General features: G+C 35.1%; 1 protein-coding gene across 1 annotated transcript; it reads right to left on the bottom strand.

The window, feature by feature from the left end:
- Positions 1 to 13,700: 13,700 nt before the first annotated feature.
- On the bottom strand, positions 13,701 to 21,758 carry LOC140158433 (enhancer of mRNA-decapping protein 3-like). Its single transcript, XM_072181523.1, has 8 exons — positions 21,651 to 21,758; positions 19,162 to 19,369; positions 17,689 to 18,200; positions 16,805 to 17,128; positions 15,776 to 15,929; positions 14,727 to 14,943; positions 14,367 to 14,418; positions 13,701 to 14,026 (listed from the first exon to the last, which is right to left on the bottom strand). The coding sequence occupies exons 2-8, from the start codon at positions 19,326 to 19,328 to the stop codon at positions 13,701 to 13,703; spliced, it is 1,752 nt and encodes a 583-aa protein (XP_072037624.1). The 5' UTR covers positions 19,329 to 19,369; positions 21,651 to 21,758.
- Between the last annotated feature and the right edge of the window lie 3,959 nt (positions 21,759 to 25,717).

Genomic DNA, 25,717 nt, shown 5'->3' with positions numbered 1-25,717 from the left:
TTCATGAATTTCGCACAGCATGTAGTATGGAGTTTCAGCATTAAATTGACACCACACTTATGTTTGTAGTACATGTAGTTGTCAAGTTATAAACATTTTTGGCGGAAGGATCTGGAAAAATGCAACGCCGCCACCCTTTTTGGGTGGCGAGTTCAAAACACATGGCCATATATCAGGGAAGTTTTGACATCCTTTGAGTGAAAGTTTTATTTAGATCTGACAATCTTTGGGCTTTACGTAACATATTTATTTCATAATATTAAAAACACCTTGTTTACCTGTTACCAACTTTATTATCTCTGTTTTTACCACAAAGATTTATACTTTACTTCATGACAGTTAAGGTTTGCTCTCTCCAAGCACACATCTCAAGGAATTTACATTAAGATTTACAATTTTAACACACTATTTTTAACATTTTTAATCAGCAAGCTTAAAAAATCATCATTTCAGTTATTTTTGATGTACAAAGCTCAGCAATAACAAGGCATCAAAATATTGCAAGACCATTCATGGTCATATTACATTAATCTAACTGTGGGTTGATTAAGTCAGATATTAACGATAATAAAAATATTTTTAAGAAAAAAAGAAAAGAAAAAAAAACAACTTTTCAGCTTTGCACAGGAAAATGTTACCTACAAAACTTGCACCATTACATAGCTGACATCACATAAATATTTTACCATATCAGCTTATTTATGGAAGTTGTTGTTTCGTTATTTTTCTGTGTAATACTAAAAACAATGTTGATCAGTGAAATTAAACTGCAAGAGATATCAGAATCTAAATCCGTATCAAATGCATATCAACATTCAATATCTATGGCTGAATCAACTAACTATTTTGCACTACTTTTGGATAATACTACTCAAATAATCCCCACAAAAATAATCAAAATATTATTTTAAACATCTACTCTATTGCCATCTATTACTAACTTTCAAACTCTTCCTTCCTGCCCGACTCTAATATTTTCATTTCCAAATACTTCTCTTCTTCATGATTATTATCCATTCTTCACACTAATCATACTTATTTACAAATCACATATGTTGAAATCCATTCTGGATTTCCACCTTAAGATCCACTTTAGGTCCTGGACTATGTATACTAGTAGTACAACATGGTTTTTTTTATCACCTGTGGCAAGCTCTTCTCATTCCAAAAATAAAACCTGTTGAATGGCTATTAAAGCCTTCAAAACCCTCATCAACATTTTACTATAATCTATATATCTACCTCGAGTCACCGCCACTACCTTTGAAGTTCAGCATGTTCCGCGTTAGCTAAGCGTTACTTGGTGCGTGTACATACTCTAACGCGTGCGATCAACGTGCCGCATATGTACACACCAGGAACCACGCTATGCGAAGACGCAGCACACGCTGTACTTCAAAGCTAGTGCCGTTGACTCGAGGTAGATATACAGACTATAGCTGGAAATTCCTCCAGTAGAACCGGAGCTCATCAAAGAGTAACTATGCATCCACTACTATACACATGTTTTACATCATACAAACCATTTATATGACAAAACACAGAGGTTATATTTCTTACTTTAGTCCAGGACCAACATTAACCACCTTTTACGATTACCAGCCTTTGTTAATTTTAACAACCTTTCACAAGTCAAACTTCTAATTCTAATCTAGTTGTCAATGGTTTACCCCCTTTTCCCTCTCTCACACAAGCATTCTACAGAAAGTATGAATCTGTGGAAATGTTCTATTCTTTTATACCCCATGATCTGTGCGGGTAGAAGAAACATTATTAGGATCAAGTTTCTTAGTAATGAAACCCATATGTGACCCCTCGGCACAACTGAGCCCTGAAGTCGCCAATCATCATTTTGAGATATTCAACCAAAATATTCTGCTTGAAATTAGCTTTAAAATGATGTATATCATGTCTATAGTACTTGACATTTAAGTAGTGAAAATCAATAAAACAGTCAATAAATCCTTTGTTTCCTATTGTTTATTGTTAAGTTCGATGGAGCATATCTCAATAGTGGCACTGGCGACATCCGGGCTCAGTTGTGCCGAGGGGTCACATATTATGCTGTCTTATAGCAGAACAAACATTTTAAAATATAAAGACCTGTATTTTTATATTGGTCACATCAGCATCTGGACCTACTTAGAACACAGTCATTTCAGTTACATTGCAGTTATTTCCTACCATGCTGTCCAACCACAACCCATCCCACCCAGAGCTGTATAAAAACAGTGACCAATATATAACATAGCACTAGCTCAGTGCCCCGGAGGTAACCCAATACACGGCTGGCCGTTAGTTCTATTCGTTGGGCATCTTGGTCCGTGAACTGAGCTACTTCTAATTAACAAAGCACTAATTTTACAGAATAGAAAGTCAATTTGACTCTTTCTATAGTAAACCTGATATAAAACTTGTTTAAATCCCTTATAAAAGCAGAGTAGTCAACCTTTTTAGTTTCAAGCTCTTCAAAATACACTCTCTCAAGCTTTTTACCAAAATGCAATCATGCTGCAACAGATTCTATGCATTGTAACTTTCACAACTATATTTTATTGCAAACTTTTCAGAATTTTTAGAAACCTTCTCTTTTTGAAACCAAAGAACAATTTATTTTAGGGTAATATGTTTGACAGAATTCCTGGTTGAATACTTCTCAACTTTTGCTGTGCTCAAAAGTTGACTACCCTGCCTTCAGTGGCTGGCCACCACTTCTTGATGGCAGCCCCAGGCTTTACTAAGTTTTAAAACGATGTTCTCTTATGTTATACAAAATTACTATTAATTCATAGTTAAGAATTAAAATCAATGTGAATACATCAAAAATGAAGTAAATAAAAGTACTTCCTAAATAAAACTAAAGGTTGATGAAAAGATGACATATAGTAAAATTGATTGAAACACTTGTTTTTTTGTGGTGCTCACTAACATAAAGTGTTCAGGACTCGGACTAATAAATTCAAGTGAACCATTAACATGTCATGCTTCTGAAAATAATAAATTACTTGTTTGTCTGTTTAACAATTATGGAAATAAGTTTTCACCACACAAACTACTTTTTTTTTTTTTTCACAAACAACCAAACATGTAATGACTAAGAATTCAATGTCATGCTTCAGTACTTGGTGACCCCTTTGCTGTCATATCAATGTAAACAGTGCAGGGCTGAGCAATTTGTGATGTGTCATTGTTCAGCAAGCCATTGCAATTCATCATTTTGGTAAAACAAATAAGCGTTTGCGCATTTACCCCGAATGACCTACTATTGATGTGTACATCGATGAAGTTTCTCAGTAAAGATGTAACGTTCACAGTAAAAAGGTGCGCATTAAAATGGGATTTACCGAAAAGATTGATTACATTATATTATGCCTTGTCACATCTGACAAGGCAAACCCTGTCAAGTATACATGTCAGTGATGTTTATATATGCAACACGTTACAATGAAACATACCTTATGACATTAAATGCACACCATTTTTAATATATCTACCCACAAATACCAAACAGCCCAAACATGTGCTGATCTGAGGTCAACACATAATGGTGTTTTTATTTATCTATGGGCAATATATCCGAAGTATAGGGGCCAAGCTTTGGCTGACTTAATGAAAGAATGTATATGTTGTTATGTCAAAGCTGCCATGAAGGTACCTTGCCAGCTTTTATGCAGCATGTTTCACAATGGACTTTTTTTCTATAACATTAATACTGGTAATTTCAATTTCAGTACCTATTATGACATCTGCCTATCTGCCAAAGTTGGTACAAGGGGATTTCGGTAAAATATGTATATCCGACTCTATAATTGTATGTTTTGTTGAAACAGAAAATAACATTGAATTGATCAAGAAATGTGTAGAGCTCTGTATGATAATAATCAAAATAAACAATTAACAAAAATAACAAAAAAATTGCCACAGTGATGAAAAATATTACTATAACATTTTTAAACAATTAGAACAATAAGTTCACTTCCCATAATATATGTTTAAAACAATTTTCTGTATGTGTTCAAATTGTTTTCTAGTAGGGAATTAGTTGTTATTAGTGGCAAGACTATGCTTGTTACATAATAATCACAATTGCAATAATATAAGCATAATTTAGTCACATGTGTAAGTACACAGGCGAATACTGGGGTGGATACATGTGTGTGCCAAGTGCAGGTGGTTGTCATACACAGAGTGTAATTATTGTTGCAGGTCAACTATTCTGCCCATGGCATACACATTCTGCATCCACTCTGCATTGCCGGAACTCAAAATTGTCTCGGGTTAATACTCAGAACATAGATATTAGACCCTAATTTCACAAAGATTTCCAACACATCTGAAGTATCCAAACCCCCTCTCAATCTAATCATGCTTACGCTGGTTTCGAGACGAAATTGTGGGTTTGTACATTGTGTTACCAAATCAAATCAGACCCTGGGATCGCAACAAAGTACAGTGTCTTTGTTGAAGGCAAGTGTCTTAACATTCATGTGCAAACATTCATAATACAGACACTTGTTTGATTTCTTCATACATTACAACCATGGTCTGTCACATAGGCTATGATTCCACAAACAAAAGTGGAAGTATTATGTAACTTCATAAGAAACTTGGGTTATCCACTTGACCTTTTTTATAACTCAAACTGAGCAGCTAGCACCAATGAGAACACATGATTCCGTTTCTCTATCAGGAGAAACCCAAGTTTTTTAGAATTAATACTTGACTGATCCCAGATTGGAGCTCAAGTCACATATCAACACACTACCGTAAAAACTCGATAGTTTGCATATGTGCTTACATATGTGCTATCGAGCGCTTTTAAAACATGCTAACATGAAGAGCCTCATCCACAAATGTGTGAAGAGTTTTGAGCAAATCATCGATACACATAGTTATATACAAACAAGTAAACCTGCAAATGTGTGTCTCAACCCTCAGTTAGTAAAGCGCCAGACTTTCGTACAATTTCATGTTTTCAAAAGCTCAATAGTAAGTACATATGCTAACGATCAAGTTTTTACGGTATAAGTATAAAGGAGGATGCTCCAATCAGTAAAAGTAAACATTTTCTACATCTAAATGGAGATACTGTTTACCGACACATAAATGGAGATAGTGTTGTAGTGCAACAATAACCATTAGAAACATCAGGTCAACATATAATATTTCATTTGGAGTTGCTGAGTGAAAACTTATTCAACGGAGTTCACATAAATCAATATACAACATGCCACTGTCATTTTCCAGTGCATGTCTGTCACTAAAACAGAAACAAGAAACTTCCAAAAGTTGAATATAGAATACTGGTGGTAACAACTTTTTATCTTATTGGATCATCCTCCTTTAATATGACATGATCAAGCAATATGAATTAGTTGTTGGAGAAAACTGACAACCAAAGTTTCTTTCATTTTTCCTTTTCTCCACTTGGTCTCATCTGAATGAAATAGAAAACTAGGTTGAATTTTCCCAACATGAATCTCACTTTGCCTGATCATAGTCAAAATATAAACGATGCCCTGCTTTTGATGATGTAGTCATCAACATTTGATCTTAAAAAGTACCAACATTTGCAGGGCATCCATAATAGTTGGTACTAATCTGTGGTATAAGGTGATGCACAACCTATACTCAATTTTGATCTTAAGTTGTATTGCATCCATGTTATGTATTACAAAGTAGTGGTATATATACATTACATGTATAATGATGTATATTCATACGTAGCGGTAAACGTAAATAGGAAGCAATTTTAGACTTCTACGCTACTCATTACATGTAGTTGCACAACAAGTGTGAACAACAAGATCATGTGTACCAAAAGGTTTATACTATTACTAATTACAAAAATAAGAACAATTGTTTACATGCCACAAAGAACTTGGTACATTTCACAAAATTATGGTTCTTTAATTGGCTATACATTTAAGTTTTATACCAAATGAAAATAATTAAATATATAGTATGGTCTTCATTTAACTTCAAGGTAATGAAATAAGCAAATTTGAAGATTTTAAAACCTGCTTGTCACTTTTTGTAAGTGATAGTGATAGAATCACCACATTCTCTCTCCTGTTTGGATCACATTTAAAAATAACCTACAATCCTGTTAACTTGAATTTAAAAGCAAACTGATTTTACATGAAACAGATTTCAGAGATACAATCAGTATAAACTATTCTAGATTCTGATACTGTGTGGATGCAAACTTGTAATATCTGCAGTGGTTAAAACAGTCAAAAAATAAACTATAAATTCAACTGACTTCAATGCTCACATAAGGTTACTAATTAATGTAGTATACAAAAAATATTTTCAAAACTCAAATAGATCTTGGTTCCAAGAAATTGTATGAGAGTGATTGCTCCTTTGTGATTTGTTATCTCAACACATATTTGTCATGTAACAAAATATTTTGTTTTTCTAACCCAAACTCTCTTAAGAGGCTACAACATGTGTGTCTCCTCTGGACCAGGATGCTTAATTTCTTTTTGCAACCATAATGGGCCACAATACCACCAACCCTTAGGATTAGAGTTTAGTTTAGCATATTGTGGCCCATTGTGGTTGCATAAAATAAACACATGGCCACGACAGGGTTAAGCAACACACAGAGGCTACTATGGTACTTGCAAAGACTGTGTGTTGACGGTGTAAATATCCAGCACTAACAAGATTTCCAACACTGTCAGAGGAATTGTAAAATCAGTTTAAGCTTCCACATTATATTTCAGTTAACTTAAAACAAGCTTCCACCTAACTACCTACTTGGTCCATGCAACATATTTTATACAAACTAATGTCACACAAACCTGGTATAAAAATAAGAAATTTATGCATATTACTGAACTGGTAGGGGAAAAGCTGTAAGTATACTATGGTTTCCCTGAAGAAAATCTGCTATGACTATGTACCCTTCAAGGTTCAAATTTTACTAACTACTCACAAGCAGGGGATTATAACATTTCCATCATTTTCTGGAGCAGGCAATGGTGCTCCACAGAAAAAGGAAATATCTTATTATTTAATTTTGTTTTCTAAAGACTGCTAATTGTTATCATATTAACTCCTTTCTAATTAATACATGTACTGTATTGCTTCAAATTACAACATCATGTGGTGAATCCAGCAAGCACAAAACGTTTGACAGAAAACGCTTAAATGTTGGGTTATATAAGAGCATAAAATGGTTTAATAACATTCAGAAAATTTGCCACAATACATTCTAACGTAATGTTATTAAGTGTTAAGAAATTATTTTGTAAAAGATCTTTACCAAAAAAATAGTTTGCAAAAACATTTTTAAAAGTTGTTGTAGTGATTTTTTGATATAACACGTTTTAAAAATGTTTTCATGACCTTTATATAACCCAACATTTAAATGTTTTGACCAAAACCAAAAAGTGTTTATAACATATTTATAATGTTTTAAAAACATTTTTGTGTTCGCTGGGAAGATTTCAAAGGACTTCACTAGATACAATGACTATAAATATCTCAATGTACTTGCCATTATTAGTACTTCACACGGAATATGCAAATGAGATGTTAATCAATATGTTATACTCACCCAGCCAATCACAACATGACTTTAGTATTAACACATTGCTGTTTGCCACTGGCAAAAATCTGCACAAGTTGACAGACAGTGACTTCATTGTTCATTTCCATATTTCACATTCTAATATTATATAGCAATAGCACCAAGATCACTGAAATTCTTTAGTTTCCACATAAAGTTAATTTTTTATTTCTTCTGTGGTCGAGGTACGCGCTGGTGATCGGCGATCGCGTAGAAGTGGCAAGGTCTCCTGTCTTGTTGTCAAGACTGTTGATCAGACAATCAGTGTGATTGTTTATCACCTGTGTGCTTATGCTTGTGTATGTGATACATACAGTCGAGACCACGTAATAAAGTAATAAAAAATTAACTTTCCATAAATACACACCACCTAGTGGGATATACACCATAGCGTGGCTACTTCATGTCAAAATGACATATTATACATAAATTTGGACCACATGGGCCACTACAAGAAAATACAGATTCAGGGTATCTATGGGTCAGAGGATGCACCCATTGACAGCCTCATTTATCTGTATTTTTGGATATCAATGTAAAATCAACCAACTCACTAATGCACATCAAGATTGGTTAAAAGCTGCTGTCAGAATGCTTTCACATATTGCTATGCACATCAAGCAGTGGTTTTGAAGTCATTTATGGGTTCAGGGAAATTTGTTACTATTTATATACTTGCGACCAATTAGGTCTCTAAAATGATTTTTCTCATTATCAGCATGTTTTCTCAATATTTCTTACATCTTACAAGTGGGCAAGCTTTCTACTTGCATCACAGTAAGATGACAAACAAATGTCATCAAATGCTCCACAATTCTGACAGCAACGGTACTTACACTGAACATATTTGATGCTACATAATCATGTAGCAGTATGCACTTGATTGTCTTTTAAGTTTCTAACAAAATACAATTTATGACATGAAAATGAATAACAATATGAAAATGATGATTTTGCAAATTGTGAGATGAAGATAACTTACATTACATTATTAATATCCACACTTATGCTGGTTTCATATTTTGCTTCATTGCGCAGTTGCACCACAAACGCTAGCGGTGACCAGCGGCGAGCCGGCCGATATATCGATCACTTCACCGCGTTGCCCAAGCGGCAGTATCGCTAGGAGTTTAATTCAAGTCAACTTGGAGCGGTGCCGCTCTGACGTATGGGAACAAAATATGATTTTGGAGCGGTGCTGAGCGGCAACAGTGGCTTCAGAATCATGTCTGTGTGTCGCTCCGCATGCAGACAAGTGCAAGCTGCATGGTGAAGCATCACGCCGCTTAGCAGCAAGCGGCAGAAAGTATGAAACCAGCATTACATGTATCTGGTTAACAATACAAGTTTTGTACTGCAATAAATAGCATTGTATCTTTGGTGATGACAAAATAGAAATCAATATTCAAAAGAGAAAAACTACAGAATTTTATTAACATTTTTTTGTTATAAAATAATTAAACTACCTTTGATTTGTTTGAAGAATATAATTTTATGCTTTCAGCTACATGAGATCAACAATAACAAACACACACAGACATTCACATTAAGCTTTTCCATAATCATAGTAAGTAAAATAATCATTATGGATTGGACAGTTAATATGAAATTTGATTGTTTACTATGCAAAATAACAACATAAATTGTCTTATTTCATGTAGTTATGTTTTGATCCAAGGTAATAATATGCTGGATTAAAGCAAGTGATTGATTGAACTTCAATATTGCATCACTGGGCATACAAATACTTAACGCGGCTGTGTACTCTAGCCATTGTTTCTTTCTCAAAATTGAGTTTTTATGATATGTTTGTACCTTGTTATGTTTTTTATAAATACAAGAAATGAAAATCCAGATTTGTAAACTCCAACTGCAATATTTTAAGGATTTTATTTCACTATTCCACTCGTGCTTGAAATTGAAAAGGAAAGAAAATCTTTGTTGTACCAGCAAGGTACACGCTGCAGAACAACTCATCGCGTTATGTATCGCGCAATTTGTTAACGCGACAAATACGCTGACGATTGCGACGCTTATATGCATGCGTGGCGCATCTTATGGAAACACCACGGAAGCACTGATTTCACAAAAACCTAGTGGTCAAATGGCTCCGTTTTAGCTGATAAAATGTGGGTTTTTTCAAGTTCTTTCCCCGATTTAAATATCAAGTTATGAATGGATTTCGCTCAAACTTCTCAAGGGGCTGTGGATTTACCCGATGTTCACGTAATATAAGTTACAAAACGAAAACTGTCGCATTCTCCTGTGAGATTCGATGAAAGTGCAAAATGTGACCACTTTAAACTTCAACGGCCATTATTTCAATGTTCATTTTCTCGGTAAAATGACGATTTAGGTACACGATAACTCAATAAATACAGCATCTATAGGTAAGCAAATATGATCATCGTAAAAAGCATGCTTGACTCAAGAAACGGTTTTCTCATTTTTTATATTTTGGTCTATTTCCGATTTTGGGCATCATTTTGTGCAAATAGGCGTTTTTGAATTTTAAAAAGTTCATTTTGATGCCTTATATGGTCAATATCTCAAAAAATAAGGCCAATATTAAAAAATAAAAAACCGTTTTTGGAATGGAGCCTCAAGATTGAGCTAAAAACAAAATAAAATATTTTGGAAAGAATGTTTTTTGTTATGATGTACCTAACAAATATTGCCAAAAACTCACTTTTTGTGATTTTCTTCAAAATTGTTGTTTTTACCCCAAATCTGTATTTATATTAAGATTTATTGATGTCTTGCCTTCATAAAAATGTATACTTTTATATGTTTTTGAATAATTACAAAGTTATTGCACTTTTACTACATGCATGTCTGAGAGTACACAGCCACCTTAAGTTACTGATCATTCAAGATGTTTAAACAGGACTTTTGATTTTATATCACCCAGTATAACTATTTTCGTTTTTTATCTTCAAATTTTGTAATGTTATATATTGATGTATATAACAACTTTTCTAAGATAACAAAAATAAACATGTTTTTGTTTATATTTATGACACTTTTAGCAATTTTCTCTACCACCATTTATTGTTGTTGAAGGAAGTCAAATTTTACATTAAAAGACACTAGTATGTTTATAGTTCCTAACATATATCCACAAACATGGCACAAATGATTTTGCATATTTTTCAAAATATATTTAATTGGGAGGCAACACTGACTATACATTATTCAATTTTAATAGGCAAGATTCATAACCTTGATTGACATAGAATAGTGTTCTCTCAGTTGGGTGCAGAACTTACAGGTAGGGGAATTCTGCTTTGCATACTTTTTGACTGGCACACATTTCTGAATTTCTGCGAGCATGCGTTGTATTGATGCACACATTTAAAGCAAAACATTTTTTGGCTTGCACTAGTTGAACAAAGTAAAATGGCTGATTATATGCGTATTGCCAACCTTCACATTATTGGATCTTTACATATCAAAGCTACCAACCTAATGTTTGCAACACATTCACATAAAAGCTATCCACATACGATTACAACAAATTAGGCCATATCATATAATCCTGTAAATTTGACTCTTAACTTGACAGTGCAAAATTGTGAGAAAGACCTTTCTGAAATTTAAGCATTCTTTGGCACTTTCAACTCTCTTATCAAAATGACATTGCACCCTAAATTAAATTGTGGAGTGAATGTAATTTAGTACCACATGTCAGACAGAATTATGGGGCTATTTGATAATTCACCAAATATATCATATAATACCCAAGTTACTGCACAAAAGAAATTTGGCAGCGACTCTGTGTTATTTTGGGTAAAATCAGGTGAAATTAGCCTTTGTAATAAATAATTTTGACTAAGCCCTGAAAAGTAATTGGTCTTGACATATTCAGCTGCTAACCCTAACACCCAACCCTGCTTTTTGATATCGGAAGTTAAAGAAGATACGAAAAAGGAGAGAAGATGAACAAAGAAGTCACTTGGCACCCCAGGGATTCGAACCTCAGACCCCCTGCATGCCAAGCACACAGACCGTAGTAGCTACACAGGTAACGCTGCCCCGGCAGCAATTCCGTGAGCATTTAACACTTACGGTGATTGCGTCATCGCAGACCCTGGGATTCACGCATGTGCAGATTTTCTCATCATGGTATTTTGCGGTATTTATGGGTGTTAAGGTTAATGAAAGAAAACAAAAATTCTTAACACCAGAAAAGATGAATTTATCTCTTTTAGAAAATGTCAAGGCCTTATATACTGAGTACTTTGAAAATTAATTTAAATCTGAAAAGGAGAATGTAGCACCGCAAAAGATAATATTTAATAGTAACCAAAATAGCCTATGAATTCTTCAGTAGGAAGACGTACATTTCTTGGCCTAGACTAGAGTCATTTAGAAACATATTTCAGCTTGAAATTATGTTTCAATCTATATTCTGAGATAGAAAAATAATAAGACCTTCAAATGACTGTAAATAAACTTGTTTGTTCATTTGTCACAATACATTATCTACATGACTTCCAGACCATTTCAAGAAAGAAAAAGCTTTGTAGTAAAAAAGCAATTATAACAATTTTGAATACTGTTGCTCTGTTTTTTTCATATTTTTTCACATTTTTATACAAATATAACAATTTAGTTCTCTTTTTTTACCTCACAGTTGCAAGCAGTATTCTCACATGTATCTTCCATACCACCATGGGTCTTGAAGAGTACTTGAAAAAATGCATCTATTACAGTGAAGCCAACATGTAGTAAAATGCATTGGCAACGTTTTCACTGCACATTAATTTCATTTTCATGCTGTGCATCTATTCAACTCCCATCCATAGAAGGGCATATCAGTACAACATAAAATATGTAAAATGCAAACTCTCAACAATAGTGCTGTCATTGACAATTTCTTTTCAACATGCATGTCCAGATAAATTTGCATACATATCGGCAGCATATTGACATCAACTATAGCACAAAACTCACAAATTTTACAACTCTTAAATAGTATGATGCATAATTTTACCATATGTCCTCTTGACTGAATTGGACATCTCCTGAACATATTTCTTGTTGAATATCTTCATATTGTTTGCTTTTTTTTTTCTCTTCATTTTGAGGATTTATTACATCAATTTTGATGAAATTTTTAAACAATGGTGAAAACATCCAGTGCTAGCGATGATCACATGAGCAAGGACTTTCCCCAAATTGGTTTCACTTGCGAGAATCTGGGTAATGCGATCTCGCTCAGTCACAATTGGCTTGATCTATAGATTGACACAGTGCAGAGAGATTGCATTGGAAGTGTAAGACCTTAGTGCGCAGCACCACATGTAAAATGGTATTTGGCATGTATTTATGACTGGGATTGTCAGGATTTTGCAAATAAGATTCCTCAAGAATAAATATGAGGAACATTCCCGACACATTATCGATACACAAAATTATTGTGTGTTGATATTGGATAACTTTTGTTTATCAACATAACGCAAAAAACCCAAAAAAACATGAATTGCGATGACAGCACTACTAAGAGAGAAAGCATACCCCTTCTCAGTTTATATCTTCACTTCAGCTAAATCCTTGAGCTGAAATATCCTTGCATTTCTACTTTATAGATTGTGTTCTTGGACATCAATATCACAGCTTGAAATTTGAAATACTTTTATGAAGCATATTAAGAAAATAAAACTTCTGAAAAAGCTAAATACTGATTCCTTCTCCAAAAAAAGAACATTTTGTTTCATAACATTTTGGTGGGAATTCTCACTAGAGAAAACTAAAATTACACAAGTGACTTTATGAATTCACTATATCATATTTGACTCAAAAAGGGAGAAGAATTGAAAACTATATTAGCACACTGCAAGTGTATTTCATTCCCTGATATTTGCACTTTTCCGCTTACCCCCTGAGCACTACCTGCCGATCTAACATTGCCTCTGATTGGTCAATTACATGATATCTTCACTTTAATCACCAATGAGAATGGAGCTTTGCAAATAATTCACCCCAATTTTTTGTGTGGTGAAATAATTCTAACAATGCTGCTGATTGGTCAAATAATGAAAACTTCTGTTTGGCCAATCGGCAGGTAGATCTCATGGGGTTAATCACACATTTGAGTGATTCACCACAAGAGGTGCTAGGAGCTGCGCAAAGGAATAACATGTCTATGTCCAAATGGTGAAACACAATCTATGTCTATCGACAGAAAGACTTTCTTTGGAATACCTACATCACACAAATACACAGCACCTACATCGTTTAAGTAAGACAGGGGTAATCCTATCGCCAAAGTGAACTGTGCCTTCTGGGTGGAGTTGGCAGGTGGGTCCACGGCAAACATGACAGCCCGTTTTGTTGTCGTCCACTGGACGGCATCCTTGTACCATGGCTGGTCACGTATAATGACATCGTTGGGACAGTCTAGAGCAAGAATGATTAAATCGACTGGTGTAGTAGGTAATTCTGTGAACGAGAAAATAATATATAAATTCACTGTATCTGTTAACTTGCAACAACATCATTTTTTCTTTTCACAGCTTTTGAAATGTTTTAACATGCATGCTATCATAGAGAGAGGCCCTTTTGACACTAATTTGGCAAAAGTAGAAATGTCCACATCACTTCTTAATGTTACAGAGGATTTAAATTAGTTCGGGGTGTTCACTACCAGTATGAGTAAGTTGACTATAATTCAAATGCATCATATCCTAAAGCAACAACCAATTTCATTATTTTTTAATTCAAATCTGGTCAACCAGACAGAGCTATTTTTGACAGAAGAAACAGACGTTACAACTGAAACCTTCAGTTTTCAGCTGGGTTGTGATGCAAATGACCATGAGTTCAGGCCACTTCTGGTATAGATGACAATTGATGAGGAATGTTGTTGATTGTCATTCATCTGCTGATACAGTTGGTGGTCATTTACATCACAACTCACCTGAAGACTAAAGGTTTTAGTGGCGACATCAGTTCGTCCATCAAAACGAGGTGTGTCTGGTTGACCAGATTTAAATTAAATCTTAATTTCAACATACCCAGATGAATGAGTGTTTACAGTAAGAATTAATGTTGACTTTCCGAGTTACAATTGAATAGCTGCTGTACCTATTTAACAACACTTTTGTCAAGTATAACTGTGTGATAAGTATTTCCCACATACCTTCACATTTGTGATATGTTTTCCACCGCTCTCCTTGAATAGTGTCAATTCCGAGGTGATGGAATCTGCCATTTTAACATAGCTTGTTGAGAATACAGTAACATCAATATCATGATTAGCAAGGTGTCTTGCACAGCAAACACCTTGAGCTCCTTGGATGTGTGGACCAGCCAACACAACTACGGACGGACTGTCTTGTTGGGTGTCTCCTGTGAACCTATGCAATCAAGGTAAACATCAAAGATGATGAGAAAATCTAAATATATGGAAGTATACCGTAAATGTTCGCCTAATAGCGTCCCTGGGCTCCCTTGCCTTGGGGTAAATTTCATGTACAAATAGAGAGCTTCCTCCTCTAAAAATCCCAACAAGAATTAAGGGTATGTGCTCTTATTTGCTGGTGGGATTTTTATGGGAGAGCACTAATAGTTTGTGTCTAAAATTCCAGTTATGTCAAGAGAGCCCTTTTATGCGAACATTTACGGTAGTATATATGTGACATGATCAAGGGGAATGAGTCGGATGTCGCTAATATTGTTTTGGCGATATTGGCAAAAAGAGAGTTCAAATTCTTTTGTTTTATATTGTTTTCAGCCATTGATAAATTGCTCATAACTTGGTTAACTAGATGTCTGATTTTGATGGGGTTTACATCAAAATGTCAAAATGTAGCATTTGTAAACTGCCAAAAAATGATGTACAAAACTTCTAATTGAAAATTGCCCACATGTGACTCATTCCCCTTGATCATGCCACATATTGTTTCTCTCTACAAATACCTAATTTGGTTAGTTTTAACTATAATGTACTGTTGAGTCCCAATACATACAAAATTGGATGGGCATCAATTTCTGTTTTGGTTAGGGATCTTTGACGAAGGTCCGGGTCCGGGCAGGTCTCAATTGAAGGTGTAGAATTTATTTTTTCTTACGGGCAATTATTTGTTTGTCAAAACAAACCTATGCACAAGAGAAAGAGCTCAAACAAGAAAAACATCATGTCATAAGTGTTAATATTTTTGTAACATGCCAATGGTGACATTTGCTTACCTTTTGGATCCACCCAGTAATTGCAATGCCATATGAGCTGCATTAATCCCTACAGACTCTACTCTTCTCTCTGCACTGAATCCGGCTTTTTCTGCTGTTAAGAACAGCTTCTGTTGCTGCATTGTTGAGATGCTTGGTACTGTTAGGCCACTCACTGAATTAGAAAAAAGTCCCATAATAGTGATAGTGATAGGATTTCATTTTACAGTAAATAAACTGTCCAGTGTGGTGGGAAGTGTTGTTTACTTATATGTTGCACAACAGCTTTTTTTATACTGGAAGCTAAACGAGTACCATAATTGGAACCATCTATCTTCAGCATGAAACAGATGGAGAGTGGATACAAACACCTGATTAAAATAATCATATTCACCTTATTCATAGGAATATGAGACCAAAATATACATTGTTATGAACAGAAATTACACAAATTGTTTGATACATGCATGTAACACTGCTCAGATCAATTGTATTATTCCCCCACCCCCATATTTCTGTTACAGCAGCAGAGTAAAGGACTATGTGGTTACAGGTGGTCCAGTGTTTTCATATGGTACTTTCTACCTTACCCTTACTACCTAACATGGAGGGATATCATATCACCAAAGGATACTTTTTTGCTCCAGTGGTTTGGACATAGGATGTGGGTAGTAGAACAAGCATGGGGCATCTACTATGTGTTCATACTATCTAAATGAAACAGATCTCAGAGCTAATCATTTACTGGGTTAATGAGATTTCTTCAGGTGCGAAATGTGTAAATTTGAATGGATAAAGTGGGGTGGGGTGGATGAACGTGGCCGTCGCTGTCGATATTTTTTAAATGGCAACAAACATAATTATTTCATTATTATTTGATTTTTAGAAATCTGATTTAAACATGATGATATCAAAATAACAGCATTCACATATCTACATGTACCCCTTTCAGAACCCTGGAATTTGTAACTGAAAGAAGAATGAACATGTTGATCTTCAATGAGGCATGATAGGCATCAATATCCGTAATGCCAATGTTTATTGCCTTACCTGTCTTATAAGCCACCCGAGTGCCCTCTAACCACATTGCACAGTTTTCAGCCTCAGTTAGAATGTTCTCATCATGTCCATAAAACTTCTTCACAGGCACTTCATTCTCTCCACCAGAGAGCGCGTCAATCTCTTCAAAAACAGCTGCTTTGTTGAAAAGCTTCAGATTTGTATCAAAGTCAAAGTCATCCAGATTTGAATCTACTGGAGCGCTGAAGCACTCCCTGTTCTTGGAGTTGACTCCGCCTCCTCTACCGCGCCCTTTGCCGGCTTCTATCTTGATTGGTTGTGATTTGGTTTTGGAATGTTCATTGAATTGTGCACCTGTACAAAATCAAATGATAACCACAAATTTATTTCAGAAAAAAATGACTACATTTCTCTACACTATGTCTTGAGTGAAATAAGTAATTCAATCAGTTACTTACATTTTTGAATTATCTGCAGAAAAGCAATATATGCCAACTTAGAGTATCTATGCACAATAATTTTACATGTATGTAAGAAGTGGGATGACTGGCATTAGGTTGATCCTGGTGATTTATCACACTAAAACCATGCAACAACTTTCTTGAGACAAACTTCAGCCGATTTCAAATGACTCACAAATATTACCTCTACAGTAAGAATTTCATTGAATGAACAGGGCAATATGTGATTGTATGTAACATGACAAAATGTGAAAAGGACAAAAATACTGATCACACTACTCAAAGGACAAAATTATCAGAGGTTATTACCAACCAATCAGGTGTGAATTGTACTCATTTTCATGTCACATAGAGTTATGCAAATGTTCGTCATGCTGTTTTCATTCAGATTCATTGTTCACAAGATTCCATTTGTATGTACATGTATCTATACTGACCCCCAATTTTTCTTACCTCCTGAAGGCTGACGCCTCCTATTAGATCCTCCATCACCTCCTTTGATTACATTGTAATCATCTTTAATACCCTGTTCCTTATTATTTGTTGAATGTCCATTCTGCATGTCACCATTCTGATACAAAGCTTTCTTACAGGAGCCATTTTTCTTTGCCACACGAGGTGATGTCTTGGCTCCATCAGTACCATCCCTTCCTACACAAGGCGACATCTTATCAGTGCCATCATCCGGCATAAACTTTCCTTTAGGGGTTCTCCCACCATTTTGTTCTGCATTTTTCTTTGGGGTATTTCCACGTGACTTGTCGACGCCCTTCTGAGGAGTGTTTTTGTTCTTCTGTTGAATCTTTTCAGCAGTAAGCTTCTTGGAGGTTCCATTGTTATTTGCTATTTTACCATTTGCTCCTATTGTCACTTTTGGAGGTTTTCTGTCTGCAATGCTTTGGACTTTTTCTTGAAGTACCTGTTCAAAAGTCTTGAGGATTCTTAAATCCTTTATGTCAATTGCACTGGTGATGGAAAATAGATCATGAGATAAGATCACTATCATTGACAGAAACACAAGGACTGACTAAAGTTTTGTTTAAATTCATTGTAAATGTGTGTATGCTTGAAGAATGGATGGGACAGGAATTCCTCAACCAAAAGGAACAGACATTAAGACAATGACTTGTAATGTTAATGCCTAATCTTTGCATTAAAATTCATAAATACTGGCTTCTTCAGGGTTGCTAGGCAGGGTTCGATTTACTTTGAATAATTTGCGTAGAAATTTTTAGCGAAAACCTTATTTAGGCGATGTACTTATTATTAGCATATGGTTACATTGTAAAAAATTGCTATACAAGCTGAAATTTGTGTAGCAGGTTGTCCAAATTGGGGAGCATTTTGCTCCACGACACCAGTTAAATCGAACCCTGTTGCTAGGGTAATCTGTGACTGAATGGATGGTGCAGTACAAGCAACATACATAAAAACAACTGTACTATTAAATTCAGCTAAAAAATAAACTTATAAACTATAAAGTAGACCAATTTCAAAAAAATTTACACAGATGCAATTCATGCAAAAAAAATTGTAGTGTAGGCCTACATGTATGTAGCTGCATTTTGTACAAAATTCATAGTGTAAAGTTGCTAACAGTCAAGACTATATGTACAATGTATGACCAAATGGTACAAAACAGTGAGCATCATATTTGCCCGATATATGTTGTCAGAGTGGCATATTATTATAGGCAAAATGTTTAGAGGGTCTGTAAAGTCTTGATGCTGACCCATGCAATTTGACACTATTTTCATCCATAATCTAATTGAATTTTTGTGTAAAACAGACCACAAAGAACTTAAGAAGATGCAAGCTGAATTTAAAAGAAAAAGCATCACTACAAGTAGTGTTTTCATTTGTATTTACTGTTAAATATTAACTAGTTTGAAAAAGATATTGATCAAAATAACAAGAATAACTTACCGTATAGTGACTTCAGGTACTTCATACTTGACCCCATTACGGTAGGCATTCTTGAGTGATATGGTCTGTGCATCTTTGCTGACAGCAGACACTTCTCCTTGGAAGGTACCCAGAGCATCCCCACAACTTAGGGAGAGCACATTGCCTATGAAGTCTACTTGGTTCATTGTTGTTAGATTGCAGAGTTCCGACTTCTTCTCTGATCAACCTGGGTTGAAGAATATGTCGAGTTACAAAATTAAAAGTTGTATCATGTGAATAACAGTAATGGTCTCTCCTCATGTATACATGCAGACCTACAATGTACAAAAAAATTAATATAAAATGTATACTATAGTGTCAGTGACTATAGCTAAAATAATAGTTTCTCGATCATGAGAGCTCAATAGGCACGCAATGACAATTGCATCGGCGTACAACACGCTTTGGGTAGCGCTGCATTTCCTGTGCGTGCACAATCGATCGCGCTATCGTGTCATTCCACTAAACTTGCGACATTACGCAGTGCACGCAGTACATTCATACTCTCATGATCGAGAAATTATTATTTTAGCTATAGTTTCTATAAATTAGCAGCTGAAATTCAATGTGGAACAGTGTGGTGCAATCCATTATGGCAGGTAAGATAGCCCTGTTACGTACACAGCATGGTACTGGTAGTGGGATGATCAGACAAAAGACCTTGGGAGTGATTTTTGACCAATGCTTAAAATTCAGCAAATATGTTGGGACCACAAGTAACAAGGCAAATAGGATCTTGTAGTAAATGCACTTTTGACAACAAGTCTACATGGATGAGGATTGAGGAGATGTTTAGGCCACTCTACAAAATGCTTGTACACATGCTTGTTCCAATGCATAATATCCTGCGCCCTGTCCAACGCTTCTCACGACATAGCAGATTTACCCAATTACCAGCATCAAAAAACCGTTTAAAATTCTCATTCATAAATTGAACAATTAAAGACTGGAACAACCTACCGCACCAAATCACAGACATAGCAGACATACAAGGACAAGTTTAAGTCATCAGTCAAACAGCACATCAAAGACAAAGAAAGCAAGAAATAAGCAACCACCAAAGCATCTGCAGATTAGCACCACCCTGCTTGTGTGACCCCTTCTCAGGGGCGTTGGGCAGTATCTAATCCAGATCCAGATGTACATGTAAGACCTTCTTTTGGACTACACAATTGTGTTTTGAGTCCATTCTTGCAAAAAGACATCATTGCAACAGAGGCGTACCACAAAATAATACCATCTCTTCGTGAGTTTCAAAAGTGTGCCAAATTCAAGTCTAATGAGTCTGATTTTGGAACAAAATAAAAGGTATGTTTGTAATATTAACTAAAATATGTTTGGTGATCCTGACTTTTAGACCACCCTTCGCTATATACATGTATGGTTTAAATTGCTAATTTATCAAATTAAACTTTCTCAACAAACACACCTTTTTATTCCGTCGAATGAGCTTTATTTTGTTCCAAAATTCATGTTTTATCAATATTTTTGACATAAAAGAGCTTGATGGAAAACCGGTGATACCAGCTCTGAAGCTTTCGCATCTACGAGCGCATGATATACACACGTTTTGACGGTAATTTATGCCAGCGAATTATGCATTTTCAAGCGCGTTTGAGATCTTTTTACTGCGTGGCGCAATTATGCATTTATTCAAAATGGTGAATTTCTCAAAAAAATGTGATACTTGTATTTTTCTGAGAAAATTCCCATAATATTTCTCAAAATTTCTGCAACTTTTTACTCATCTGATCATCTTTTCATGTGACGGAAGTGATGCTAATTTTATAAAGGTACCGGTACATTTCTTGCTTATAAAATTATTATTATTTCAAAATTATTTTTCGAGACAAAACCTCCCTAGAAAAATGGTAATTTTCACTTGTTTTCAAAAAGTTGTTTTGACCTTGTTTTTTACCCCATAATTTCCCTCATTTATCGAAGGCAAGCCCTGCCCTCCTTTCAAAACATTAAACCTTGACTCCAAAGTGTTTGGCAACTTTTTAACCATGATGCTAATCTAAACCTTGATGCAAAAGTAAAAATTAAGTCCTCATAGCGAGGGTGGTCTAAAAGTCAGGATCGCCAGTCGCCACATGTTTTACCTTGTCCTTATGTTACCTAACCTTGATAATATTGATCTTGATGCAAAAGATTAATTTGATAAATTCGTAATAGCTCGGGTGAACAAAGAAAAAAGCGCCCTTCCGCTGCACTGCAGCAGCTGCAATAACTAAATCATGACAAAATGTAATTTACCATTATTATGATTACTAATCATGCATGTCATGACACAGAACCATGCAATGGCAATGCAATGCATGGAACTTGTTCTTGACTGACAATGACTGAGTGAGTGTTGTGCAAGTTTTTATATTTTAAGCTTACACGACAAAATTTATTGTAATTTAAATGGATCTTTCAATAAATATTTCTTGCCAAATTATTGACCGTCATGATCTACATACCTTTAATAATATAATTATAGTATATTTTTGAAGTAACTCGTCACAAAACAGTCTAAATTTCGTCGATTATTTTCCGTCCCGTTCCAGTGCGATCCATCAAAATCAAAACAAAGTGCGTAATTTGCATAAAAAATGTCAGCTGGAAAAGGATCGTAATTGGTTTTGCATCAGGCAGACATCCTGAAGTCAATATAAACAAGTAAATTTTTAAAAAGGAGAGATGTTTGTTGATGGTAATTATGAGCTATTATGGAAAGCCGTGTTTTGATATGGAAATTTGAAATTAATATTAATAAATTTCATTCAACAATTCATTCATTCATTCATTCATTCATTCATTCATTCATTCATTCATCTATTAACCGTTTAGGTTTACTCGTTATTGTATTTATCACTAATTATTTGTATATTTGTTTTCATATTATTTTGGGCATTTCGTGATCCACAGCCTCATCATTCCCCCACTTTTCTCAAAAAAAGTTGAGATTTTTATACCACTGGAAACCTCTGGCTACATAATTTACAAAATATTTCTTGCAGATTAATTCGTTTACCAAAGATATCGTGAAATTTTAATTTCGTTCTGGTATACCAGAACGAAATTACAACACATTGTCCAGGGGCGGATACAGGATTTCGAGAAAGGGGGGGCACACTCCTGAAAAAAAATAAAAAATTATGATTTATTATTATTATTTTTTATTATTAGATCTTATTTTGCCTGGGGAACAAACTCAGTGGTCTACACTGATTTCCAGTCTGGCCCAGGGGTCAAACAAAATACATCAAAAATACAAATGAAATACATACAAAAGAATTACATAGGCCTACCATGGATTTAACAAAAAACAGCATATATGAACACACCAAGGAAGCACATCTGTGCTGGTCGGCTGCAGTGCAGCAATGTCGGCAGGCTTCTAAGACAGCCCGCAGACAGAGTCCGCACTGCAGCCGACCATCATGCAACAAACTGAATAGTTAAATAATTTAATTTAATTGCACATCGCTTTGAAACGGCCTAGTGTATGAGGTAATGGTACTTTAACCTGGGTTGGCAATGAATTAAAAGAGACCACGCCTCTGGATGTAAATTTTCGCTTAGCCGACTCGCTCTTACTAAGTGGGATGACCAGATTACCTTGTGACCCTGCTCTAGTCAGGTGGTTGTGACTCGAAGCAACAGTGTGGAATATATTGCACAGGGGTGATGGGAGTAGGTTACAAAGGCTTTTGTACACCATTATATTTAGATGGAAATTACGGCGGCAATCCAGTTTATCCCATTTCAGGTTGTTGAGAAGTACTTCGGTGGGATATCTGCGTGGGAGCCCCAGAATGATCTTACCAGCTGCATTTTGAAGTTTATCAAGTCTACTGAGGGATGTCTTAGCAGCGTTGCCCCACACAGTATCGCAATAATCAAGTTGCGGAATGATGAGCGTTTTATACAAAAGAATGAGAGTTTCCTTGGGCAAGATGTTTCTCAGCCTTCTCAACAAACCATTACGTTTAGAGACGGAGCTTGAAATCTTCTCAAATGTGGGAAGACCAAGTGAGGGACGGGTCCAGCCAAATACCTAAGTATTTGAACTTCTCAACATTCTCGATGACAGACTCATTGATGTAAACCTCAAGCTCCATGTCTTTACGAGCAAGTTTTGGCCGCGAAATGGCCGCGAAGTGGTCATCGCGGAGCGCTTGCGCGATGCAGGTGGGTGTCTGAGGGGGGATGTGCCCCCCTCAGAAGTGAGAAACTTTTGGAAAATGAAGACCCAAGTGAAGCCATTTGGTGGACCATTTTGTCAACATTATTGTGTAAAATTTTAGTTTGAAAAAGCGTAAAATTTGCAAAAAGACGGCCCAATTGAAGCCATTCATGGACAAGTTTTGACCTCTTGTAAAATTATTGCTTTATATGTACCCATAACGTTGCGCGATATGGGGGGTGTCTGAGGGGGATGCCCCCTCAGAAATGCGAAACATTTGCAAAATAAAAACCTAATTGAAGCCATTTGGTGGACCATTTTGGCACTATTATGGTGTAAAATATGAGTTTGAAAAAGCCGAAAATATGAAATTTGCAAAATGACAGGCCAATTGAAGCCACCTGTTTTCACTGTTATTGTATAAATTCAGAGTGCTGGGTGTGAAATACAGAAGCGAAAACGGGCAGTTGTTTATATAGGCAGGGGGTTGTCTGATGTTCCCCCTCCGAAATTTGGAAATTTTGCAAAATGAAAGTCCAATTGAAGCCTTTTGGTGCATCTGTTTTACACTATACGAGAGTATATCATTGCTTTTTAAAACAAAACAGGGCCCGAACTCAATTTGTAAAATGTTACACTGACACTTTAATAGGCCTTAGACTCGGAGATTCGCAATTTAAAGCATGCATGGATCGAAGCCAGCATGGAGTCCGTATTAATACTGACTTTGGTGACAAAATGTGACGGGCCCTGCATCATCGACGGGCCAGAAGAAATCAACAAGTACTATAGGGCCTACTTCTGATACTTCTTTTCCTCTTTTCCTCTTTTTTTTTTTTTTGTGGGGAGGCAGGGGGCGCCGCCCCCTGAATCCGTACCTGGAGTGCCGCCCCGGTGTATGATACTCACTACAGATTTATTAGGCTACAGGTCCGAAGATTTTCTTTCTTTTTTTTTTACGTTGTTCCGTTTTCTTTTTCTTTTCTTTCTTTTTTCCCTTTCTTTCTTTTCCTCTTTTTTTTACTTTATTCTTCTCTTTTTTTTCTTTTTTTTTTTTTTTTTTTTTTTTGGGATCCGCCAAAAGGGGGGGCACGGGCCGGCTGTGCCCCCCTCTAAATCCGCGCATGACATTGTCTATGGAACAGTGTAATACACATAATCATGCATAACTCGCAAACGAAAAATCGGAATCAACTGAAATTTTGGGAATAAGCTTTTTTCGTGGATATCTACTGAAAAATGTCATGAAAAGAGGATGCTAGGATCACGAAATACTCCTTTAATGTATTCATCTATTGGTCTATTTATTGAATATTTATTTATTCATCTTTTATTTGATTTGTGTTATTGTTTATTTACCTTCATTTATTTGTTCATTCGTTCGTTTGTTCATTCATTCATCATTTAGGTTTATTTATTGTATTTATTTTATATATTCAATTAATTACTTATTATATATTTATTTTAATATTACTTTTTCAATATTAATGTATTCATCTATTGTTTTATTGATTGATTTGTTTATAAATTATTTATTTATTTATTTATTTATTTATTTATTTATTTATTTATTTATTTATTTATTTATTTATTTATTTATTTATTTATTTATTTATTTATTTATTTATTTATTTATTTATTTATTTATTTATTTATTTATTTATTTATTTATTTATAATTGTGTTGTTTTATATTTACCTGTTAATACTATCCACGTGCATACTAAGGTGAAAACCATGCATTTCTATCCGTGATTTCGGTATGTATCACCTGAGAAGAATATAACTTAACAAATTCATTTATTTTTTTATCAACGTAAATCCGCGAGCAGGAAAGACAACATTGTAAAAGGTTATAAAGTGCGTTAATAATGTTTCTATTTTGCTGAGCGAGTTCACGACGTTTGACTCTTGTGTACTTTACTGTCTTGTGACGGTGCGTTTCTTTTGTGATTATTTACATCCTACACTCTAAATTAAACGGACGCCTAAAATTGTGTTCAGATTTTTAAAGGTGTTCTATAATTTTTAAAGTTATATACTGAAATTTTACCCATACTGTCCATGTTTCCTTTTAACAGTGTTCTGTCACACTAAAAACTGTTGGGGAGAACAGTTTTGAACGCATTCCAGGCCATAATTAAAAACTTTATATTTCAATGTGTTCAATTTTGAACACTAGTGTTAAAGAAATGAACACTTGACAGAACACATTTTGCAAACCTTTTTTGTAACATGTTGGGAACTATGATATTTATGTTAACATTCATAATGTAATATTTTTGGAACACACACACACACGTTCTGACATTGTGTCAGGACTTCACAGACTGATATAAAGATATATATAATATGACCA

This window comes from Amphiura filiformis, chromosome 8, assembly GCF_039555335.1.
Source record: "Amphiura filiformis chromosome 8, Afil_fr2py, whole genome shotgun sequence".
NCBI classification, from domain to species: domain Eukaryota; kingdom Metazoa; phylum Echinodermata; class Ophiuroidea; order Amphilepidida; family Amphiuridae; genus Amphiura; species Amphiura filiformis.
The sequence above is the reverse complement of the archived record's forward strand: the minus strand, read 5'-3'. Positions and strand labels throughout refer to the sequence as shown.